At 40.2% G+C, this 27,033-nt stretch overlaps 1 protein-coding gene across 2 annotated transcripts in view; it reads right to left on the minus strand.

The window, feature by feature from the left end:
- The window catches only part of HK3 (hexokinase 3), a 115,711-nt gene that overhangs the window by 74,059 nt on the left and 14,619 nt on the right, over positions 1–27,033 (minus strand). For both annotated transcript variants that reach the window (XM_073544988.1, XM_073544986.1), the window contains exon 2: positions 10,080–10,242. In XM_073544988.1, coding sequence (XP_073401089.1) covers positions 10,080–10,242 — 163 coding nt within the window. The remainder of the gene's footprint in view (positions 1–10,079; positions 10,243–27,033) is intronic.

A 27,033-nucleotide genomic window follows, 5' to 3' on the forward strand; every position in this document is an offset into this window, starting at 1 on the left:
TGCATGGTCCCCTCACCCCCATTTCCTGGTATGCATGGACCCTCTCACCCCCATTTCCTGGTATGCATGGTCCCCCTCACCCCCCTTTCCTCTGGTATGCATGGTCCCCCTCACCCCCCTTTCCTCTGGTATGCATGGTCCCCCTCACCCCCCTTTCCTCTGGCATGCATGGTCCCCCTCACCCCCCTTTCCTCTGGTATGCATGGTCCCCCTCACCCCCCTTTCCTCTGGTATGCATGGTCCCCTCACCCGCCTTTCCTGGAATGCGTGGTTCCCCTCACCCCCCTTTCCTCGAATGCGTGGTCCCCCTCACCCCCCTTTCCAGGTATGCGTGGTCCCCTCACCCACATTACCTGGTATGCATGGTCCCCCTCACCCACATTTCCTGGTATGCATGGTCCTCCTCACCCCCCTTTCCTGGTATGCATGGTCCTCCTCACCCCCCTTTCCTGGTATGCATGGTCCCCTCACCCCCCTTTCCTGGTATGCATGGTCCCCTCACCCCCCTTTCCTGGTATGTATGATCACCCTCTCCCCCTTTCCTGGAATGCGTGGTCCCCCTCACCCGCATTTCCTGGTATGCATGGTCCCCTCACCCCCTTTCCTGGTATGCGTGGTCCCCCACACCCCCCTTTCCTGGTATGCATGTTCCCCCTCTCCTGCCTTTCCTGGTATGCATGGTCCCCTCACCCCCCAATACTGGTATACATGGTCCCGTCACCCCCCTTTGCTGGTATGTATGATCCCCCTCACCCACCTATCCTGGTATGCATGGTCCCGTCACCCCCCTTTCCTCGCATGCATGGTCTCTGTTAAAATAAAAAATAGCTATATACTCACCTTCCGACGGCCCCCGATCTCCGCTCCACGCGCCACGTGCCCGGCATCTTCCGTTCCCAGTAATGCTTTGCGCGAAACATCGCTGATGACGTCGCGCTCTCGCGAGACAGACGTCATCTCCGGGCCTTCGCGCAAAGCATTACTGGGACCGGTAGGTGCCGGGAGCGTGGAGTGGAGTTCGGGGGCCGTTGGAAGGTGAGTATATAACTATTTTTTATTTTAATTCTATTTTTTACATATTCTCACCTTCCGACGGCCCCCAATCTCCTTTCCACGCGCCCGACCTCGCGGTCCCAGTAATTTTTATTTTAATTCTCTTTTTTACAGAATAAGCCCTGCGCCCGACTGAGCACTGCACCCGACTGCGCCTGTCATCATTCAGCACTTTAATATTGCTCTAGTTTATGTGTGAACTGTACCAGCCCTGCCCACCCATTTTTTGATGGAGACACGTAAAATTACACTATATGGGCTTTGCATTGGCGTGATTTAGTTGTATTTGTAGTCACTCTTTGAGTAACTTTGATATGGAATGTCTCTCAGGTGACGTGTATGGTGTTAGCACTGAGTATACTACTTTTATAGTGCATATGTACCTTGCGGTGTCACATTGGATATTCATCTCCTTTTATCTTGTACATGTTTGTGTCTTGTGTCTTTTGCATTGACTCTAATAAAATGGTAGTATTAATGTTAATGTATTGAATTAATAAAACATTATTTTTTTTTAAAAATGGCGTTGGCTCCCGCACAATTTTCCAAACCAGAGAGGGGAGGGAAAGCCATCAACTGGGGGCAGATGTTTATACCCATGGATCTTCCCAGGCTATTAACATCAGCTCACAGCTGTATACTTAGCCTTTACTGGCTATTAAAATAGGAGGACCCCCAAAAAATGACATGGGGTCCCTTATAATTAATAACCAGAAAAGGCTATGCAGACAACGGTGGGCTGATATTCATAGTCTAGGACGGGGTCATGGATATTGGCTGCTCCCTGGCTACAAACAGAAGCTCACAGCCCCCAGAAATGGCACATCTCTAAGATGTGTCAATTCTGGCACTTAGCCTCTCTCTTCCCACTTGTCCTGTAGCGGTGACAAGTGGGGTAATAGTTGTGGGGTTGATGTCACCTTTGTATTGTAAGGTTACATCAAGCCCATGGTTTAGTAATGGAGAGGTGTCAATAACCTATCTATTACTAATCCTATAGTTGCTATAGGTTAAATAAAAACACAGCCAGAATAAAGTATTTTAAGGAAAAAAAACATTAAATACAGTTTCCATCTTTATTATACAGCTAATCCATGTGACGCCCTCGTTCTCCTGTAACAAACCAACAAAATACCTTGCCTGTCCATCGTTGTGTCCCATGCTGTAATCCATATCTGGGGGATATACATTTTTCAACCTGGACGGTGCTAAGATGTGACCGTTCCGGTTGAAAAACACTGGTGGATGAGGAGATGCTGCCAGCGCAGACTCAGTGACTAGCATTGATGTCACTTAGTCTGTGCTCCGTCACAGACTGAACTGCGATGACCTCTGTACCGTAGGAAAATGCCAGTATAGTATATACATGTTGTTTAATAATTTGTTCAAAGATCTTTCCTGGTATAGAAGTCAGACTCACCGGCCTATAGTTGCCTGGGTCCTCCTTCTTCCCCTTTTTGAAGATAGGAACAACATTTGCTCTTCTCCAGTCTTCTGGGACTTCTCCTGTTCTCCAAGAATTTTCAATGATTATGGAGAGGGGTTCAAAAATTTCTTCTGCTATCTCCTTCAGTACTCTGGGGTGTAATTCATCTGGACCTGGAGACTTGAATTCATTTAGGTTAGCTAAGTGTTTCCTCACTATCTTTCTGTTTATAGATATCCTGGATTCTTCTATTCCCTTAATAGGACAGTGAAGAACAGTTGATGTTACATTTCCTTTCTGAGAAAAAACAGATGCAAAATAGGAATTTAAAAGTTCAGCCTTCTCAACATCCTGTCTTACCATTTCATCATTTTCATCCTGTAAAAATCCTATAGCATCTTTGACTTTTCTTTTACTTTTGACATATCCCCAAAATCCTTTATTATTGCTTTCGACATCTCTTGCAAGCCTCAATTCATTGTCAGCTTTATTTAGCTAATCTGATTTGTGCCCTGCAGGTTCTGCAGACAGCATTATATTCTTCTTTAGATATGCCTCCCTCTTTCCATTTTATAAACATTTTTTTTCTTCCTTTTTAGCATGTGCTTAAGTTCTGTGTTCATCCATCCTGGCTTCCTTAAATGCTTCCTATTCTTCCCTCTTTTCGGAATTGTTAACAACTGTGCTTTGAGAATTTCATTTTTCAAGATTTCCCATCCTTCCTGGACATTTTTGTCTTTAAGGATATCCAGCCATTGGATCCCTCCAATTCTCTTTCTGAATCCCTTAAAATCTACCTTTCTGAAATCTAACCTTGACGTCTGAGTCTTCACAGGTCTTCCTCCTCTAATTATCCAAAATTCTAAAATAGCATGGTCGCTACCTCCTAGGGTCCCAGCCACTTTTACCTCCTCAACCATTTCCTCCCTGTTTATAAGGATTAGATCCAAGGTAGCAGTTCCCCTTGTTTTCTCCCCTACCTTTTGGAAGATAAAGTTGTCAGCAAGAGAAGATAAGAATTTCCTTGACCTGTTAGTTTTGCCTGAGAGAGATTCCCAACAAATGTCTGGATAGTTGAAATCTCCCATGACAACTATGTCATATTTTTTGGAGAACTTGGCCATTTGATGCATAAAGAGTTCATCCATGTCTTCAGCTTGCACAGGCGGCCTGTAGTAAATGCCTACAATGGTGTCCTGTCCATTGTTCTGTCCTTGTATTCTTACCCAAACAGTTTCCACAGAACTCCCAGTCTCTGAAGCTTCAATCTCTGTGCAGATATACGTGTTTCTAACATACAATGCAACACCTCCTCCTCGTTTATCAAGTCTGTTTCTTGCAAATAAGTTGTATCCTTTTAGTCTTGTATTCCAATCATGTGTATTGTCCCACCAAGTTTCAGTGATTCCAATGACATCATATTTCTTTTCCTGTGTTAGTAGTTCCAATTCTCCTTGTTTGTTGCCCATGCTTTGTGCATTAGTATAGAAACATTTTAGTTTGTGATTGGTTTCTCTTTCTCCAATATTTTTATTAATTAGATTCTTTTGTCTTTGTTCTTCCTTTCCACTTCTAATAGCAGAGTTCTCAATAGCATTTGTCAGGTGTATGGCTTTTTCTGGTCTTTTGCTTCCCTTCCCATGTTGTTCTAGTTTAAAGCTCTCCTTACAAGTGTAGCAAGGCGACTTCCAAATACATGTTTTCCTGTCTTCGTAAGGTGCACCCCATCTCTAGCAAGTAGTCCATCGTAAAGGAAATTCACTCCGTATTCCATAAATCCAAATCGTTGCTGATGGCACCATCGACGTAGCCAGTTGTTCACCTGCAGAATCTTATTCCACCTCCTAGTCCCATGGCCATCCACTGGGAGGATGGAAGAGAAGACCACCTGCGCTCCCAGTTCTTTCACTTTCTTGCCTACGTCTTCAAAGTCTCTGCAGATGGTTTCCAGGTCGTTTCTTGCGGTGTCATTTGTCCCCACATGTAGTAGCAGGAATGGGTAGTCATCTGTAGGTCTGAAGAGTCCTGATATCCTGTCAGACACATCTTTAATTTTTGCACCTGGAAGACAGCACATTTCTCTTGAGGTTATATCCGGTCTGCAGATAGCGGCCTCTGTTCCTCTCAACAGGGAATCCCCCATGACCACCACTCTCCGTTTCTTCTTCACAACATTTTTCTTTCTCCACCCAGGAGAACTCTGAAGGCGTACAAGGTTGCTGTTTGTGGCCAAAGTCTTATACTGATGTATTTCTTCAACATTTTCCTGCGTGAGAGCCTGGTACTGGTTTCTGAGCAGTATGGGTGCTGAATGCCTCCTGATCCTCCTGCTTCTCTGGGTCACATGTCTCCATTCCTCTGTTTCTTCAGGTGCACTTCAAATTTCTTCTCTTTCTGTAACATGAAGAGATAATTCTGCTCTGTCCAAGAACTCTTCACCTTCCTTAAAGATCTTCAACGTAGCTAACCTCTCTTCGAGATTTTGCAACTTTTCCTCCAACAGGGACACAAGCTTGCATTTGTGGCATGTGAAGTTTGGCTTTTCCACTCGTAAGTCTGTGAACATGTAGCAAGAAGTGCAGCTCACCAAATGGCTCCTGGCCTCTTCCATATTGAGATTTCTTAAAAACGATGAAAGATGAGCCAAAATTTGCGCGCCAATCGGCGCACGGTTTTTCTATGTGTATATATCTATTGTATCTGTTCTGCACTAACCTGTCACTCTGTGATTATACTGTACGCGGCAGATCAGTAGATCATTTGCCAGATTTTAATCTATCTATTTAATATATATACGTGTGTGTATATATATATATATATATATATATATATATATATACAGAGTATACGCGTGTGTGTGTGTTTTTAAGAATTTTTTTTTAAAACGATGTGTAAACGGCAGAATTGCTATATGTAAAAGCTCATGTTAAAATTGCATTGCAATCGGATAGCAATCGCACTGCATTCTGATGTAAATCAGATGCTAGGTGTGAAAAATCAGATTGTACTCAAAGAAAAAATGCATGACACTTGCATTACATTCATCCGACTCTCCAGCATCAAAATCGGACCTATTTTAAAATCGCTAGTGTGACTCCAAGGCCAGAGTATTTGGTTAGTTTTTTTACCTCAGTATGTGTAAGCCAAAACCAGGAGTGGGTGATAAATACAGAAGTGGTGACGGGTTTCTATTATACCTCTCCTCTGATTGTTCCAGCCTGGTTTTGGCTTACACTTTCTGAGGTAAAAAACTCATCAAATGCTCAATGTGTGTGCATTTTTACATGCCTTTTCATTGCACTTTTGACGCTGTGTTCTTTTGGGGTGCGTCTTATAATCAGGTGTGTCTTATTATCTGCAAAATATGATACTTAGGTGCGGATTTAAAGCATTTTTGATCCTTTTCTGTGGCAGGAATGCACTAAAAACGCATCTAATGAGGATCTATGGAGAAAAACGGCACAAAAAATTCAGCGTACCGGCAAGTGAATGTCACATGTGCGGATTTGAAAAAAATACTGTAGGTGAGTTTATGCAGCATTAAAAAGAAGCCCCGTATCTTGAGATTTCTATAAACCCCAGCCATTTTGCTGGAACTGTAAGACGCTGCATTTGTTTACACAGCGAAAACATGCAACCTCAAAAACGTACCAAAAGTTCATTGGGGAGGTGTAACCTTAAGCCACATTCCCACACTGAGTATTTGGACAGTATTTTACCTCAGGATTTGGAAGCCAAAACCAAAAGTGGTTGAAATATACAGAAGTGGTGACGAGTTTCTATTATACCTTTCTTCTGATTGTTCCACTACTTTTTTGGCTTACAAATACTGAGGTCAAATACTGACCGTGTGAACGTGGCCTTAGGATGTGTGACACTGATTTATTTTGGCAGAGTTTTCAGAGATGAAACTCTACCTCTCCAATCAAACCCAAACAAAAATTATCATGGAAAATATCATGAAGATTGAAGAAGTGAAAAAAATGTTTGTTACAAAATACAAATTTTATTGATAGTCAATTTTAAAACAATGGGGGAATTATGTTAAAAAGACAGGATAAAGGGGTCTCCAGCATAAAGGGGATAAGGATAACCAGCAAAAAGAAAAGGAATTTTATAATTCTCCATAAAGTGCAAAGTGCATATATTAGCAAAAGACAAAGCTTAATAGTATTACTATGCATCTAGAGTCCATCATGCCTATAAACCCCTACCAAAAAGTTATATTCTATGGCCTATACTCCTACAGCAATTGCAATTAATATTGCTAAAATTTGCCAAACAAAGTGCAAGAGCACTACAGAGATGTGGCCTGTTCTTGAGGTGGAGGAAGGGAGGGCTCTAGGGCTATAGAAATAAAAACAACACCAAGGAGATTAATCTAAATCAGCGAACCAAATCATCTGTCCTGTGTGTATATACTTATTTTATGATTCTCAAAGAAGTAAGGAGAATTCGGGGCACAGCAGAAAAATATTCTATATAGCGTTGAATGTAAAAAGTCGGGTTCAGGATTTTACCTGTTGCTGGCCACTAAAACACAGGAAAGATGTGATGAGGCTGGATGCTGGTAGGCTTTTTCCCGCCGTCCGACAGCACCGTTTTGCAGTAGTTGCTTCTTCCAGGGGCGTTTGGCAGGTAGTGGTGTTCACAGGTGTATTTGTAGTTACCGTGGGTTCGTAAGTATGGTCATTTGACCGGAATTGTGTATAGGACCTGCGGGTGAATTTTACATCCGGCAACCGCCGGATGTACATAGGACCTGTGAGTAGCGCACGCGGCTAGTCCCGCCCCCCTTGATCTAAGGGAACTTCCCTTCTTAGCACTCCATGACACACAGTGAAATACATTGCGGTCATGTGTATGAGCGCTGAAGGAAGTCGGGGGGGCTGTCAGACTGGGTGCGTGCGCATAGGTCTCAAGAGAAACAACAATGGCCTGATATTAAGGAATGTATAGTGGATCACGTCTGCAGTGTATATTGATAGAAATTAGGTATAAAAATTAATCCTATTCCAAGGGGAAACGAAAATACAATGGGAGTGCAGGAATAAAAAGGTGCACTATAAAAAACTGATGCACAATTAAACGGCACTAAGGGTAAATGAGTGACTGGTGCATTTGATTTTTTAGGAAAAAATATATGCATGAAGGGGGAAGTACCAAAATGGTGTATAGGAAAAATAAGTACATTGGGAGTGTACAAAAGTGGTAGGGATGTGTGAATGCCCAAAAAAAATAAAATTATGTCATAAGAAAAATTAAAAAATAAAAAAATCATGTGGAGATCCCTGGGCAGAGGGACATCCAGGGATCTCCACCAGCAGACACTGGTATGTAATCATACATCGTATACCACATGTTTCTACATCTTATATGGGGTAGCGCCTTTTGAGAGGGCTAGTTTGGAATTAACTGCACACTGGACAATTCTAAATTTATGTATACCCGTTGTAGGCACATGTTTTATCTAAGGATATTGTTGGTGTTGTTTTTCCCCCATGCAAATTTCACAATTGGCATTCTAAGTAGTAGGTTGATTACAATTGACATAATTTGTTGTGCTGTAGTGGGAGGCTCTATGGATTTTTAGTCCCTCCTTATTTTCCAGTATCTTTCTTGTGTATCTTGTTTTAATATTATAATAAAGTATGATATTTTAATTTATTGATACACCATTGTGTGGTATCAATTCTTTGTTGCACATTTTTGTTACCACAATAGTATAATAAGCCATTTTCTCAGTGCAGACAGGCTCATGTCCTAATAGAAATTGATCTAAGGGTACCGTTACACTAAGCGATGAACCAGCGATCCCGACAATGATATGGAAGATCTCACCAGCGACATAGCAGCGCTCGAGGGTCGCTACTTAACTGTCAGACACGGCGATCCTGACGTCCTCCGCCCGCGTCCACGCGTCGCTCGTCGGCACCACAGGAAGCGCCCGACGAGAAATGGTCCGGACGTTCTCGCGCGATCAGCGACAGACAGCGGGGGAGCCGGTCGGAGGTAAGTATCACATGTAGCGATATCGCTAGCAATATCGCTGCTACGTCACAAAACCAGTGACGTTACAGCGATATTGCTAGTGATATCGCTATGTGTAACGGGCCCATTACAGCATCTAACTAGATTGTGTTAAAACTGTGTTGCAGTCAGGAGGCCTTATTTGCTAATTCAAATTGTTTGGGCAAGAATTGTGTTGCAGTGAAGAATCAGGAGTCCACATTTCCTATTAAAAATCATTAAACCTAATATTGGAGTACAGCCAGGAGGACCTATTTGCTCAATTACCTGTGTTACTATCCTTACATTTTTCTATCAATAGTACTCTATGAAAGTTATGTTTGTGCCATCTGAGTGTGGCTGGGGAAAAAAAAAAGCTGTTTCATGAGGTATCAGGGCTACCAGCAAATAAGACTTATACCACTTCATTAAGCACCAGGTCTTAATTGAAACTTCAGTCCAAAGCTGTAAATGCCAGCCCAGCCCAGACCTTATGCATGGACCATACCTGACTGCTGCTGTGCCATTAGCAAGTTTCTACTGTGGGTCAATTGATGCCACTTTGCATGGTATCTGCCAATAATTTCAGCTGTTTGGGAAGCTTTTTGTCACCCCTTAAGGAGTTGTACTGTATATACATTTTGGTTTTGCCTCACCATTGAATTTAATTGATTTCGGGCACGTTTGGCAAACATCGGGACGTTCGGCAAACCGAACTGAACCTTGGAAGGTTTGCTGATCTCTACTCATGATGTTATACAGCAAAATGTGACAGTATATTTCACCTTAAATTGGTAGCCCAGTAGCGCACTGTGCCTTTAGTCTTAAGCCTTATTCAGACTTCAGTATTTTTCACGTACACAAAAATAAAATGGTAGCACTGTTTTGGATCTATGCATTATTATCAGTGTTTGGTCAGTGTGTCATCAGTATTTTTCACATATTAATAGATAAATAAAATACAATTCTTCTGGAATTTTAAAAGGGGTGAATAGACTTTTAATAATCACAGTAGGTGCTCCTCTCTCTATTGTATTTTTAAAGCAAGTATTTTGGTGTCCATTATCCAGAGCCATTCATCCACAGGTCTGTCCTTGTCAATTCTATAGGTTTTTATTTATTGCTTAAAGGCTGGGTGTACACAATGTTCATTTAATATTTTCTTTTATTTAGAAGACTTGGAATGGATCCCAGAACTGGAGAGGGATCTGGGATCCATTCCAAGTATTTCTCAAATAAACATGTGACCATGACTTTCACCTGGCATGCTGCACACCCTAAGACTTAATAACAATGCAAAGAAAGCTATACCTCCTATCATTTGAAACTGCTCTATATAAAAGCTTTTTATCCTTAATGCTGAATGGCTTTGAATATGCAAAGATATATATATATCTGATGGCGATATATAAAAAGGCCAAATTGTAAATCCACAGCTGCCCTTTCAGCAAAGCACAGGTTTCAATCACCCACTCATAGAAGAGCTGTTGAAACTGTTGTATATTCAATATAAGACTACAATGGAATCTACAGTATTGTATACTCAAACATTTCAACATGCTAAAGGATGTAAAAGAATAATGCAACACACCAGTGCCATGTGGAGTTGAGCGGACATATGTAGGTAGCATTCTCAGTGTTGATGGGTGGTCTGGTTCTGCTTTTAGTCCTCTTTCCATGTTGACTGCCATGAGGTCCCTCACAGCTTCTAGCTGCTTCTGGGTCAGAAATAATGGCTGCAGACATTTCTGTACCTGCAAGAAAATAAACAAATTGTTTCATGAGATCTGTAAACAGCCTGAACACAAACCTATACATGAATGAACCTTCTAGTAGCTCAATAAGTGCCAATGAAGTTAGTGGGAGAGCTTGCACAATTGGTGGCTGACTAAATACTTTTTTCCCCACTGTATGACAGCAAGTCAATGGGACCTGTTAGGTGTCAATGTCTAAGGGTCCCGTTTCACATAGGGACGCACCAGCGATCCCAACAATGATACGACCTGGTAAGGATCGTTGGTGCGTCGCTACATGGTTGCTAGTAAGCTGTCAAACAGGCAGATCTCTTCAACGACACAGCAACAATACGGCGATCCGTATAATGACCTCGGCGGTCGTTGGTACCTTGTCACAGCAGCTTTTCTGATGACTCAAGCCTGCGTCCCTGAGTTCTGCGTCACCAACGAGGTCGCTCGTTGGCGTCAAACACAGCGATGCATGCTTGCCAGCAGGACGCCAATGATCAAAAAATGGCCCAGGACATTCGAGCACGATCAGCGATATACAGCGGGGGGGGGGGCGGTCGCCACTCTGCGTCACAAGTAGCGAGATCGCTGTTACGTCACAAAATCGGTGACATTTCAGCGATCTCGCTAACAATCTCGTTATGTGAGACAGGGCCCTAAGATATGCTCTAATCCATCCAATATCTTCCCTCACGTAATCTCCGGTCCTCTCAAGACCTCCTTCTCTCCTCCACGCTTATTCGCTCCTCACCCAATCGCCTCTAAGATTTCTCACAAATATCTCCCATCCCCTGGAATTCTGTGCCCCAACACATCCGGTTATCCACCACATTTGGATCCTTCAGACAGAACCTGAAAACCCATCTCTTCATAACAGCTTACAACCTGTAATGACAACGCGGCCACCTCAAAACCATAGGAGCTACTGCAAACCCCGACCTACTGTCTCCTTCCCCATAATCCTGTAGAATGCAAGCCCACAAGGGCAGGGTCCTCTTTCCTCTGAACAAGTCTGTCAATGTCAGTTTGTTTGAATTAATGGTGCTATATAAATAAATATTAATCCATGTCACTGTATTAAAGATAAAAGAGTTCCTGTCACCAATGTGGGCCTGCCCACTCTTTTATTAAATTAACTTACAACCTCAGATTGGCGATCGATATGTATTTTTTTAATGTATACTGAAGCCAAAGCAAAAAAGGCTACTTGTTGAAGTTTACTTGGTCCATCAGGTTTTCATCACAGTTTTTGTGTACAGCAGTACTCAAAAAGTGTTTTTTATTTGCACTGTACATTATAAAATAGGCCCCAAAACAGCTAAAAGGCCTCTACAGTCTTGTAAGCAATATCTAGGATAATCACCACTGCTGAAATGTTGATTTTAACTAGACACAGTTTGCATGAATTATATATAGATTTTCCTTTGCCTTAGGTTGCCTCTTGAAAAGTCAAACTATGGGACCTTGGAGGAACGTGTATGCCTCCAGCTATGTCCCTAAATATGAGCTTCTGGGTCAAATAGAGCTAAAATATTGCATTACTTATTAAAATAGTCCTGGCAGAACCCACAGTGCAGTACTCATGGTTCATGCACCAGAGAAGTTTATAAAAATGTTAACTTTTTTATTGTAATAAGTGGTAATGCTGTAACTTGCACACAAAAATATATGTAAATCTTATTTGTTCTAATTTCATTTTTCGAATATGCCAAACATTTTCATAACATATCAAAATTAAATCAGATTACAGTAAAAGTTAATGGGGTTGCCTGGTCTAGAAACCCGATTTAATAGATTCTATTGAGAATTCAGAAATATAGAATGCGGTCTTCATTAGGTTCCAGTCTTCCTTTTAGGAGCTCAATTTCTCCATCTACTACTCGGACAGCTATTAATTTCATATGGGCACTGTGTAATGCTGAATTTTTCCTGTGGGGCTTCAAGGAAATTATTCACAGTTGCTATGGAGTTTCTCGCAGATTACAGGTGATTGACGAGTGTCGCAAGGAGCAAAAAACCTTGTGAAAAAGGACAATTTTTTGCACTTACTTTACTTAAAAACAGCAAACCACTACAGGACTGTAGTAAATAGAAATTTAATGGGAGTCTGACAGCACAAAATGACAGCTCAAACCAAGCACATGTCCTCGGTACACCTTTGGTGTGGCCAAATAGCTAAGTGCATCTACCACCTATTTGTTTTGCAACGATCTCCACCGTTTTCTAGCTTCTGTAAGACCAGAGCTGACAATCAAGAAAGAAAAGGACGTAGTTTGATGTAAAACAAGGAGGTGCGAATGTGCGCTGAGCAGCTTGGATGCACCAATAGTGATATACTTTTTTAACAGGTCAATTATCAAAAATAATGAGAAATATGATGGCAAAAATTGCTTTACTTTTCAAAGATGAGCAACAACAACCAAAAAATTAAACCAATTGCATAGCTATATATTTTCACCCCTAACCAGTCCAATAAAAAAAAAACACAATTTATTTTATATAAAACAGGAACACACTAAAGGAAAAATCAAACAGTTATGGCAGCTGGGAAAAAAAATAAGTATGTCTCAAACAAGCCTGGCGATTTAGGAGTTAAATATGACAGACTGCCCAATGCTGTTCAATGCAGTCATACTGAACTATATCTAGGATAAATAAAAGAGTCGCTGCTCTGTTTCATTTGCCAAGAAATTCGGAAGGCATATTGACACAAAATCTTAACTGCTGGTATTGTTCTGAGAATCTGGCAGCTTTCCATCGCACACTGTCAATTGGCAACAATAGCTGAGTATTGAACACTGATTATCAAAAACCTACCAAGGGGAAAAAGCAATCTGGCTCACTAAGCCACAAAGACTGCTTTCAGATTTCTTTTTTTTTGCTCAAGCAATTATAAAAAAGATAAAATTATGGTCTCATTAATACAGACTATGTGTACTCACACTGCTGCATGTTTTCTATTCACTAGCATTCTAGACATTTTAGGCTAAATACTGCATCAAAAATCCAATAACATCCCGGCAAGACATACAGGTCAGTAAAAAGCATCTGCAAATTTATCAAAAATTGTGCATTTAAGTTGTTCACTGAATGACATAATTTATGCGCCTATATACAGCTCTGGCAAAAATTGAGAGACCACCACATCAAAACCCTGTCATGGGCAGCCCATTCTCCAAACCTGAACCCTATTGAAAACCTCTGGAATGTAATCAAGAGGATGATGGATAGTCACAAGCCATCAAACAAAGAACTGCTTAAATTTTTGCACCAGAAGCCGTGTGAAAGACTGGTGGAAAGCATGCCAAGGCGCATGAAAGCTGTGAATAAAAATCATGGTTATTCCACAAAATATTGATTTCTGAACTCTTCCTGAGTTAAAACATTAGTATTGTTGTTTCTAAATGATTAAGAACTTGTTTTCTTTACATTATTTGAGGTCTGAAAGCACAGTTTTGTTTTGTTTTAATTTGGACCATTTTTCTTTGTTAGAAAAAAAATACAAAATTTTTTGCTTGGAAATTCGGAGACATGTTGTCCGAAGTTTGTAGACTAAAAGAACAATTTACATTTTACTCAAAAATATACCTGTAAAGAGAAAAATCAGACAAACTGAACATTTGAAAGTGGTCTCTTAAATTTTGCCAGAGCTGTATAGAGATGGGCGAACCCGAACAGTAAAGTTCAGCTCCCATACCGAACACCTCCTGTTCAGGCATGGATACTGAACACTGACTTCACCAGGAAGTCCGTGTTACTGTTTGGGTTCGAGACCCCAAACACTGGGTGTGTCTCTTGCTGTCATGTACATGGCAGCACAGCAAACACTGCTTCTGATAAGGCTGAAGAACTATGATAGATCTGAAGCCTCTGTCACTCCAGCTCTATTCCCCAACCAGCGCTGCCTCCTCCAGCTTGATGGATGACTTCTTTGTTTGACGTTGCTTGGCATAAAGGCTGTATATCAAGCTGAAGGAGGTAGCACTGGGCGGGGAAATAAACTGGAGTGACAGAGGCTTCAGATCTACAAATAGTTCCTCAGACTCATTTTCATATCAATTGAAACACAGATTTCTCAGTAATGTAAGAATAGATTTGACATGTAAAAGTATTGCTGGATTCGTGTATGAAAGAACTGCATGCAGATATAAATAGTTTAGGGTGTGAAATTCTGACAGATTCCCAACAAGTAACTATGATGCAACAGTTCATCTATCTGAATAATTCAATATCTGATTAATTCATTTATGAAAAAAATGTTAAACACTATGAAAGAAAATGGTAAGAACCAGAAATAAGCAGAACAATTGGAGAATCAACTTTGTTCCAAATTCTATTAAATTTACAGGTCCCAGGAAATTTTAAAAAATTGTAACTTGATTCTTGTGAAATGCCAAAAAATACCCGCCACCATTTTACACATTGCAGAAGAATGCATCAGCCACAGAAGACTCACATGACTTCAGACTGCAAGGACAAAAGACCCCATAATGCCTTGCACTTATCACATCAAATCTTATAGCACAGTCAATCAGGAAGGATTGTCATAGCTTGGATAAAAGCCAATGCAAGAAATGCAGCAGTCATTTTCAGGTGATTTAGATTAGTAAGTGGAAGTCAGAGCTCACTGCTCTACAATAGAGATAGGAAGAGAAAGCTCTATAAGGGTATGTTTCCACGGTCCGGATTGCTGGTGCGTTGGAAGCAGCCGAAAGCCCGCTCCGCCCAAAGCGCCACTCCCCTTTCTACGCGTGGTTATTCCACATGTGTTCATCGAACACATGCAGTATCGTTGCATCGTATCCATAGACTGTGTAGGAGTGACTACGCAAGATAAATAGACATGCTGCGGTCTAAAAAGATGCGCCACACGTCTGTAATTTCGGGTGTGTCACCCACGTTCTTGCACGCAAAGTGGAGACAGGATTTTATAAAATCCCCTCCACTATGCTGCAACATCTGGACACTGCGGATTAAACACTGCGGCTGTACGCCGCGTTCAATCCGCAGCAAATCCGGTTGCAATCCTGATCGTGGAAACATACCCTTACATTAGACAGATACTCCAAACAGTTATGTGTTATAGATCTGCAGAAGTGAAGGAGTTGAGTATATTAGTCTGCAAATAATAAATATATGGATTCAATTGATGGGGGAGAAAGAGAAAGGAGAAGTGCCAGCATCAGTGCCAATCTCAGCCGGATTGATCAGTGATATAATGTAGCTGCCATGTGTCTTGCTGCATTAGAATAACAATTGCGCATTTTTCTTCAGACTTATTCCATTAGAAGCTGTAAACTGCAGAATAAAAATATGTGAAATCAGTGTTATTTAAAAATGGTGATAATCGAGGTATGTGGAAGAAATGCGGTTTCTCCGGGCGTTACCACAGAGGACGATTAGCCAGATGGTAGTTGGATTTTTTAAAATTATTTTCCATTGGTAACAAGACTACGCGTTTCTTGGACGATCCATCCCCTTCATCAGGTATAGTTAGACAGGAAGCCAGCCACAGGTTTTAATATCAATGTGGAACATCATACCAAGTGTGGTGGATTTTTTACTTAACCCATTCCTGACAGAAACACTGCACTATTATAGATGTCCAATTCAAATAAAAAACAGCATAGGCAGATACATAAAACACAATAATTTTAACCCTAGCACAAAAGGAATAGATACTTATTTAAAAATATTGCTACATGTTTCTCCATGTTTGCAGTTACTGATACTACAAGAGATTTCTGAGAAATTTTATGATAGAATCCAAAGACTGACAAATAGATAATCATTTTGGATCTTTAAACTGTCTACATTATTCCCCAATCGTTTGAATGAATGTATAGAAAATAACACTATATATCCATAACAATTCAGGTGCAATATTTTTAAATATGTATCAATACCTTTTGTGCTAGGGATAAAACGATATTATGTGTGTTTCATGTATCTGCCTAGGCTGTTTTTTTAAGTAGCACATTAATTGAATTCCAGTTAATGTTCTACACATAAGTCAATGTTGCTTTCTGGTGTGCTATAAGTGCTGAGAGCAAAAAATAAAAGTTGGCGGTGAAAAGAAGATGGTATCCATCTCTTGCATTCCTTCACCATTGTCAATGTTATCATGGCAAGGTTGCATTTTTCTGTTTCTACGGCAACTGGTATATGCGAATTCCTCTATTACAATGAAAAATGAACTTTTAATAATAAATACATTTACATAAATATTTATAAAAGGAAAACGTTTCCCAAAACATTTTAAAATAATGTAAACGGATACAATTATATATACTGTATATACAGCTCTGGCAAAAATTAAGAGACCACCACATCAAATCCCTGTTATGGCCAGCCCAATCTCCAGACCTGAACCCCATTGAAAACCTCTGGAATGTAATCAAGGGGAAGATGGATAGTCACAAGCCATCAAACAAGAACTGCTGAAATTTTTGTACCAGGAGTGGCATAAGGTCACCCAAAAGCTGTATGAAAGAAACACATGAAAGCTGTGATTAAAAATCATGGTTATTCCAAAAAATATTGATTTCTGAACTCTTCCTGAGTTAAAACATTAGTACTGTTGTTTCTAAATGATTATGAACTTGCTTTCTTTGCATTGTTTGAGGTCTGAAAGCACTGTTTGTTTGTTTTTATTTTGACCATTTCTCCTTTTCAGAAAAAAAAACAAAATTTATTGCTTGGAAATTCGGAGACCTGTTGTCAGAAGTTTATAGAATAAAAGAGCAATTTACATTTTACTCAAAAATATACCTATAAAGAGAAAAATCAGACAACCTGAACATTTGAAAGTGGTCTCTTAATTTTTGCCAGCACTGTATATACTATGATAAGATGATGATAAAAAAAATGAAACAAAATTTTAAAAACATCTCAATTTATTTACTACTAGCTGAAGAGCCCGGTGTTGCCCGGGCATAGTAACTAACTGTGGTTACTTATTACAAATTATAATGATTATCCTACATCCCATAGTCCAGTGCCCATATACCCATCAAACCAGTGGCGTAACTTGAAACTTATGGGCCCGATGCGAAAGCTCCAACAGGGCCCCCAAATATTTTAAATCTTTAAAAGCAATAGTCTTTTTTTACAGGCCAAAGCCAAAGGGACTTTTAGGGCCCCCTAGGCTCCAGGGCCCGGGTGCGATTGCAACCCCTGCACCTGTTGTAGTTACACCCCTGCATCACACATTCTCCATCCCATAGTCCCGTGCCCATATACCCATCATACATATCCTCCATCCCTTAGTCCCGTGCCCATATGCCCATCATACATATCCTCCATCCCATAGTCCCGTGCCCATAGACCTATCATACATATCCTCCATCCCATAGTCCCATGCCCATATACCCATCACACATCCTCCATCCCATAGTCCCATGCCTATATACCCATCACACATATCCTCCATCCCATAGTCCCATGTCCATATACCCATCATACATATCCTCCATCCCATAGTCCTGTGCCCATATACCCATCACACATCCTCCATCCCATAGTCCCGTGCCCAAATACCCATCATACATATCCTCCATTCCTTGATCTCATAGTCCAGGGCTTATTATTTATTTAGTTACCAGCAGTAACTTGGGAGTCAGAGATGCATCCAGGTGTCTTCTCCATGCTGTTCTTATTCAATTTTACTGCTGTTTTCATCTAATTCAACGATTTCCTGCCCTCCATCTCTTCTGTTAGAGTTTTCCAGAAAAAATGCTCAAGTTTCTCCTTCAATTCCATTACACTCTTTACTCGAATCAAGGCCCTCCGCGCGCCTAACCTGCATGATATTAGTACCGAGCACTCAGGCATTTTAGTGCTTGCTCATCAATTGAATTTATTTGAATTAAATGCCTGTTTTGTTTCTTATTTTGCATTTTATTAATTGATAAAAACTAAACTATTAACACTTATATTTTTGAAAGTATTCTTAGTTTGCATAATATATTAATATTTATGGTATATAAATTCATATCTATATACAGACTGTTTCTTGAACTGGATTTTTCATTAATCAAATTCAACCTGAAATTGTGACGTTAGCAAAGCTATTGACAGGCTGCTATACACATGGCCACCTCAGGGTGGCCATATATGTCATGGGATTACCACGACAGAGAGGAGCCAGAAGACCGCAGCGTCTGATTGCTCCTAATCCTGCACTGAATAGAAGCAGTTCACCTTCTTAGCAAATTGTCAATTTATTTTGGCAGAGCAGGGGTTAATTTGTTCTGCTGGGAGCTAGAATCTCAGTTGAACACTGTTAGCCACTCCTATCTCTGATATAATCTGGGTCCTGGCTGACACACATTGTCAGAGAAAGGTTATGCTGCATGGCTGGGAGGAAAGTAGTTGGTGGGTATTGGAGGAGGGGTTTGGTGGATTTATCTGTAACTGTTGCTTGGTTTTGTGAATGTGATAACCCCTTTTTTTCCTATCTTGGTTTTACCCCATACTCCAGTCTCCGATGCATACCTCTGTTATATGTGAATGTGTTGTGAATTCTCTTTCTGGGCTCCCTCTGGTGGTTACTGAAGGTAGTGAAGCTTGCCAGATTGACAGAGGTGTTGCGAGTTCTCTTTCTGGGCTCCCTCTGGTGGTTACTGGAGGTAGTGGAGCTGGTCAGACTGACAGAGGCTTGCCACCTGATAATGATCATAACGATTGGAGATCTGGGGTTTCTGACTGGAGTATTTAAGACAGCTGACTTCCTTCAATCCCTGCTGGTGATTTTCTTCCTGTGCCTTCTGAGGTCTGATGTCTCCTGCTCTGTTCCTGCATGGTTCAGCTAAGTGGTTCATTTGCTAATCTTTTTGCATTTGATTTGGTTTTGTCTACCTCTGCTTTGTGAGGATCAGCTTGCTCCTGCTGGGGCTGCGCTGGATCACCGTCCATATGTTACTGCTTGTGTCAGTTTGTTCTGTCCCCTGTTATATTGGTCTCTTTTTGCTTTGCTTTCAGTACATACCAGAGTGCTGATATAGTGGGGGCGAAGTTGTGTGACTTCAGTGTTTTTTTCAGCATCAAGACGTGTTGGATTTTTCAAGGTTTTTTGCATGATTGCAGACAGTGTCTTTCCTTTCCTGTCCTGTCTAGTCAGTCTGGGCCCCATCATTTTCTCAGTCTATTTTTCTGCCTGCGTTTGTGCTTTCAACTTGTCTCACTGACAATAAATGTTTGGGGGCTATCTATTCCTTTGGGGTCTGCTCTGGGGCAGTTTAGATTTCACCTTTCTTGCTTTAGGCTAAGTTAGCTCTCCGGCTGTGCCGAGGCGTCTAGGGCATTGTAGGTATGCTCCACGGCTACTGCTAGTTGTGTGGATAGGATCAGGGGTCTGCAATCTGCTTAGTTACCAACCTCTCTGCTTTTCTGGTGGCTAAGCCTGGTCCTGCTATCCTCCTCGGTGACCCATTCATAACATGAATGTATATTTGTATGCCTGGTATTTCCCATTTCCTCTGTTCATGTCACCTTGTTCATCTGGTTGGTATCCTATGGTGCACTGCTACTCCCCTCTTCTCTTGGCGGGGGAAGGGTACAGATGGAGGGCAAATTCAGGAGATAAGGCAAGGTACGTGGCCCTGGCATCTTCACCTTCTGAAGTAACAGGACAAGCTAGGGCGCCCCCTAGCATTAGGAAAAGGGAAGGAGCCCGACTATATATTTGTGACAAGTTGACACATGCATTGACTATCAATAAATGACCACTGATGACTATTGGAGTTTGAAATGCTTCATATATTTTACATACTAACACAGAATTATGGTAATTTCCATATTTGGCAGGTTTATACAGTTTCCTGCTTCTATAACAAATACGTTCTGTTTATATTTTTAGCACAGTCACTGCATCATTTATATTTTGTCTACACATCTAAACTGATACCTTCCATTATGTAATATGGCAGTCGGGTTCTAAGAGTTCGTATTGCCTTGTACACAACTTATGAGATTGACCTTTTATTTCAGAGCCTTCAAGTCAGTGAGGCAAATTTATCAGTTCTAAGAAATTTGCATGCGTCCCTTCTCATCAGAAATAAAACATAGGGGAACCTCCACACGAAACCTACTTTATGACTTGAAGGAAGGAGATTGAAACTGAGGAGATGAATAATTATGGTTCAGTAACTTTCACTTAGAGGTCATTTAGCAATAATGTATTTTGCGTTATGACACCTGGCGTCCTTCCTGGTTCATTGTAAAAGAGGTTTGAAGCTGCCACAGTTCTAAATAAATACAGTTGCAAATTACAAGTAAAATAAATAATGTTTAGCTTTTTTCCCTTTGTTGTTAAATTAGTTTACTTTTTAGACAAAATAATGTATTATGGCATTATAATACTGAACGCAAGCTTAGAACTCAAACGTCGGTAGGGCCTCATGCACACTGCTGCACTATTGCTTTGTTTTGTATGGAGCTATAATCCACAGTACAGGCCTTGCAAACATTAGATATTATCGTGTTGATTGTACAAATTAAATTGCTGTTTATTGTAGTACTGGTTATGAGCGGATCTTTTGAAAATCAAATTTGCCAACTTTGCCGAATTTTCCCCAAAAAATATATTTATAGAGAATAAATTAGCTGGGAATTTCAATGCTGCAAAGCAGTAACGCTCTAAGGCCTCATTCAGATGTCCATGTTGCACATACGTCTCATATTCATTCTTTTTCACAGATACAACACGTACCCTTTATGATCTACTGTACAGTGCTGTTCACCTGTTCTTGTTTTTCACTGAGATGTGTCCATTTTTTTTGCAACACAAATGACAAGACCAATAAAAGTCTATGAGTCCGTGAAAAACACGTACAGCACATGAATGGCATCAGTGTGCTGTCCTTGAATAAGATTGCAATAAGAGAAAATCTGTAATTTATTTACCTATCTGTGAAAAGCACAGATAACACACTGCTTGGGAAAAGCGGACACACGGATGATGCACAGATGGAAAACTAATGGAAAACACTTATGACAGCGGTACCATTTTTTACATATGTGTTTCAATACAGATTCTAGTATTGAGCAACTTTTGAGATTTCTAAATTAGCACAAGATTAGGACAGAGGAGCACTACGCTGCCTTCTTTGTTTGCAGTGCATCAAAAATAACATAAAATAGCTGTTATTAAGGTTCTGTACTGCAGTATATCATAGATCAATCACTTCAGTCACACTGACTCTACAGGTCCTGCACCTTCCTATCACTTGAATCTTTGTATTATTCACAATCTGAGACTACAACTCCCATTTTCAATGTTTTTCAGCACTGCAGTAGAACATCACAATCAGATTTAGGCCTTTTTCCATCGCTAAGTGGAATAAGCTGTGAGTACTGACCTCCTATACCTAGGCTGTAAAATCCTAAAATGGCCATTGATTTCCCTGCCCTCTTCTTTTAGAGTACCTTTGGTAGTATCACCTGATTAGCTGGGCTCAACTATGTGATGTGATATATGCAAGGCATTATATGGAAATCTGCATGGCCATACCTGACATTATAAGCCTGCTCTCTGGCTGATTCAATTTTCATCAGCATGTAAAATGCTGCAGGACATTTGGCTCCTCACTAATCCAATCTCAAAGTGTTAAAATTCGCTAGGAAAAGTAGAATTTCAGAAAATTTGTCTCTAAGCCAGTTCGTAGTGGATCGGTCTGCTCTTCTATACAAGATATGTGTTGTTAAATGCCAGTGTTAAAGGGAATCTGTCACTAGGCTTTCCAAAATAATGTATTACCATCCCCATTACTGCCTATTTTAAAGCATTTTATGAAAATATATAGGAGTCTCCAACCCCCATCCCCCTCTGCATAGCCCCAAAAATATATTTTAAAATGACCCCATATGGTGTGGTCCCATTGCATGTGCTTCTCTGGTCTTCACCCAACACCTCCTCTCTGATCTGAAATGCCATCCTCCTTCCCTGCTTCATGTAGATGACGTACCCTACATCATCCACAATGCCCTCTAATCGTGCTCCTGTGAAGGCGTACATCACTCTGCCCTCAGCAGGAGAGAGTAAAGTATTGTAATGTGCTTTAATGTGCATGTTCCAGAAAAGGCCAAGAGCGAAGATGACCCAGATTTAAAGCTGGCGAATATGCACTGCAGCACTTCGCTCTGCCATCAGCAAGGAAAGAGAATAGTACTGTACATCTTTGCAAGAGCGGGATTGTGGGACACTGTGTGGATGACGTAAGCTGCATCATCCACATGAAACAGGGAAGTAGGACTGTAATAGCAATAAGGAAATCAAAATCATGGACTGGACCGAGACACATGGTGACATTAGAAAAAGATATTTTTGAGGCCATGCAGAGGAGATTGGAGCCTCAAATATCTTAGAATACTGTAAAAAAAAAAAAAAGGCTGTAAAGGTGGTGGCATTAATTTAGATTGGTAAAAACTGATGACACGTTCCCTTTAAATGTGAAGTTTCCCCAAAGTTGTCATACTAAAGTCTCAAATACAGAATAGATGAAAGTTATCTCAAGTTGCTGATTTCAGCAGGACCAACTAACCATTAGACATGTATGGGGCCTGTCAAGGAGGAGATGGATCAGGCAGCTAAAATTTTAACAGGGGAGGTAAAATGCTATTAAAGATGTCTGGCTGCAGACAGTGTGAACAATCAGCCATACCCAGCTGCCCATGTGAACGGGTGAGAGAACTGTCATCCGGCCAGCAGCTATCTTATATGTATGACCATTGTCCTTTTTATTATCTAAATACTTAGAAAATCATGCATGAAAATGTTAATTAGGTTGACTATTATCAAGTGTTTATAAATGGTCATGTTAGCATGCAGAGATTGATTCTTTTTGTATTTGTTTTATCACAAATTTGTGCGTGATTCTTACAGTGGTGTGTAAAAGGTTGGGCACCCCTGGTTAAAAATTACTGTTATTATGAACAGGTAAGCAAGTTGAAGATGAAATTATCTCTAAAAGACCTAAAGTAAAAGTGAACCTATCAGCAGGATTTTTCTAAGTAAACTACAGACATTAACAAAAACAAAACACAAAACAAATATCCTGGAATTAAAAAGTAAAAAAAAAATTATATTGCAAAAATTACATGAAGGTAGTAATAATAGTAATAATAAGGGTATTTAGTTAACATAATTTTGATCAAAATAATGTAGAAGCCATCCCGCCACGTCACGGCGGGATGACCAAAATTATGTTAACTAAATACCCTTATTATTACTATTATTACTACCTTCATGTAATTTTTGCAATATAATTTTTTTTTACTTTTTTATTCCAGGATATTTGTTTTGTGTTTTGTTTTTGTTTTTCTCTGTGTAAAGGTCATGTGTTCATATGCAATTACATTTTGCATGCACATTAATTTACTTTTTCTGCTCAGACCCAGTTTCTCAATTGTTTCATTGTGCATTCTGTGCATATAAGGGTGTGACCGCCCTGTTTCTGAGTTGGAAAATTCATCCTGTCTGGCCTATACTATTACTGGTGGTTCAGTCCCTCTGTCCTTGTTCACATTTACGTCACTTGACAAGTGGAAAGGTTTTAAATACAAGAGTTAGGACTGTCCCACAAGGGTTGCCGTGACGTGGCGGGATGGCTTTTACATTATTTTGATCAAAATTATGTTAACTAAATACCCTTATTATTACTACTATTATTACTACCTTCATGTAATTTTTGCAATATAATTTTTTTTTACTTTTTTATTCCAGGATATTTGTTTTGTGTTTTGTTTTTGTTTTTCTCTGTGTAAAGGTCATGTGTTCATATGCAATTACATTTTGCATGCACATTAATTTACTTTTTCTGCTCAGACCCAGTTTCTCAAACTACAGACATTGTCCGGTTGACAGTATTAAACTGATTAAAATGATACCTGGCGAGAAGAAATCCATCTTGTGGTTCTTGTGTAATCAGCATTACAAGTTTTCAGTTAATAATATGCCTGTGCTCCAGTGAGGGACTGTAGACAGAGTTTTATCTTCCTGCTCTAAGCCACAGAAAGAAAGATCGCAGGCCATCTCGAAGCACAAACATGTTCCTCATCAAAGAGACAGAGAGAGATAGACTGGTTGTGTTTTGGATCGGGCCTGTGGGCAGGTCTTTCCTTGGTTTCTCTGGCTTAGAGCAGGAAAACAAGGCTGTGCCTACAGTCCCGCCCCCAAGCATGGGCATATCATTAACTGAAAACTTCTAGCATTGATTACACAAGAACCACAAAATGGATTTCATCACCCCAGGTATCATTTTAATCAGTTTAACACTGCCAACCTGACAATGCCTGCAGTTTACTTAGCAAAATTCTGCTGACCTGTTCAATTTAAAGATGACACATGTGCTTTATATTTAGGCAATAAAAAAATGTTTTTACATTTTAAAAATTACTAAAAGGAAAATGAGCTGATGCAAAAGAGTGGGCACCCTGCATGGTTATTACCTAGTAACATTGAAAAATCATGAGAAATTTAAGCATGTTAGGACAGGTGGCATATATAAATTAACTTATATGTCAAAAACTGCTAACATGGATAATGGACTAGAATAGGGACTGAACGTCATGTAACATGAGAAGGGAGGAGAAAATAAATGACTAGAAAGTCCCATAGAATGTAAGAATATATCAACTTTATTAGATAATCAATAAAACAGGTAGGAGGGAACGTGGACAAAAAAGCAAATGACTAAAAATGCACGGAATGACGCATGGGACACACAGAACCAAGCGAGCTAGTATATGCTACAAAACAGTTGTATTATTTGGTACATCATGTACTAAGAGTGAAAGTAAGTGGGGAAATCCTGCTGTGTGTCACCGGGTACAGTGTACAGGGATATATATACAGACAGCACTGGCCACATGGTAATGGCTAAAGCTAATATGTAAGTGATGCCAAAGAAGTAATTGTACTTGGAAAGGAACAACAGCAGGGGCTCACAGGGTCCGTGTGTCCGCCCCAATGCGCGTTTCAGATGCTAGCCAGGATTTCCCCACTTACACTATTTACTAAAAGTGAAAGTATCAAATAATACAACTGTTTTGTGCGATTTACTAGCTCCCTTGGTCCTGTGTGTCCCATGCATTAGTCAGACCATTTTTAGTCATTTGCTCTTTGTCCACGTTCCCTCATACCTGTTTTATTGATTATCTAATAAAGTTGACATATTCTTACATTCTATGGGACTTTCTGGTTGTTTATTTTCTCCCCACCCCTTATCATGGTTATTTACTAGCAGCACCCCCTTTTACAAGTTTCACAGCTTGTAAACACTTTTTGTAGCCAGCCATGAGTCTTTCAATTCTTGTTTGAGGGATTTTCATCCATTTTTCCATGGATAATTCTTCCAGTTCTATGAGATTCCTGGGTCGTCTTGCCTGCACTGCTGTTTTGAGGTCTAGTCACAGATTTTCAATGAAGTTTAGATTAGGGGACTGTGAGGGCAAATGTAAAACCTTCAGTTTGCGCCTTTTGATGTAGTCTTTGACATGTGTTTAGCATAATCATCTATTTGTAGATGCCATCTTCTTTTCAACTCCAGCTTTTTTTTTTACAGATGATGTTAATGAATTTGTTGAAATTTCATTGAATCCATTCATCCCTCTAACCATGAAATATTCCCCGTGCCGTTTCCTGCAACACAACCCCAAAGCATGATTGATCCACCCCCGTGCTTAATAGTTGGTGAAATGTTCTTTTCCTGAAATTATGTGCCCTTTTTCCTCCACACATACCTTTGATCATTGTGGCCAAAGAGTTCTATTTTAACTTCATCGGTCCACAGGACATGTTTCTAAAATGCATCAAGCTTGTTTAGATGTTCTTTTGCATACTTCTGATGCTGAATTTTATGGTGAGGACGCGCAAGAGATTTTGCACTGATGATTCTTCCATGAAGGCCATATTTTTGGAGGTGTCTCTGATTAGAAAACTGTACCACAACTTTAAAGATTGCAAAATTTTTCTGAAAGTCTATTGCAGTCAAGTGGGGATTCTGATTTACCTCTCTAGCAATCCTACGAGCAACTCTGACTGAAATTTTGCTTGATCTTCCAGACCTTATCTTGACCTCCACTGTTCCAGTTAACTGTCATTTCTTAATTGCATATGAAACTGAGGAATGGGCAACTAAAAAACACTTTCCACTGTTTTTATTGCCTTCTCCTACTTTGTAGGCATCCACGATTTTCAGTTTCAGAGTGCTAGGCAGCTGCTTGGAAGAACCCACAAGGTTTTTTGACACAAGGTTAAAAGGAGGCTGGGTTTTTATAAAGCTGGGAAATTTGCATCACTTGGCCTTTCCCACCGATGATAGTGAACAATTCATAACCCTAAATATATATAAAGTTTTTATTATTTTTTGGCCTAAAACACAAAGGAAATGTGAATCTTTAATTTTAGGCCTTTTAGAGATCATTTCATCTTCAACTAGCTTAACTGTTCACAATAATGGTAATTTTGACCAGGGGTGCCCAAACTTTTACATGCCACTGAAGCACCATCCATGGAAGAGTCCTCACAGTTATGGGCTAGGGATCCATTTACAACCTGCACACTTCATTTCAAGTTGATAGCAAGTCAAACAAGTTCTGTCCCTATATACAAAGCTATCCTCTGCCAGAAAGCAATGCTTCTGAGAATACCTCCGTACAGATGTAAACCTTTAACAGCTTCTCTAGCTGCCTTGGGCAATGTTCATGTATCCAAAAAATACTGACACTTACATGATTTCGAATCATATGCATATGATATATATTAATCGTGTTTAATGGTCAGAGGTCTGCCCAATCAGA

This window comes from Dendrobates tinctorius, unplaced genomic scaffold, assembly GCF_039654945.1.
Source record: "Dendrobates tinctorius isolate UK_male_01 unplaced genomic scaffold, ASM3965494v1 ptg000139l, whole genome shotgun sequence".
Taxonomy (NCBI): Eukaryota; Metazoa; Chordata; class Amphibia; order Anura; family Dendrobatidae; genus Dendrobates; species Dendrobates tinctorius.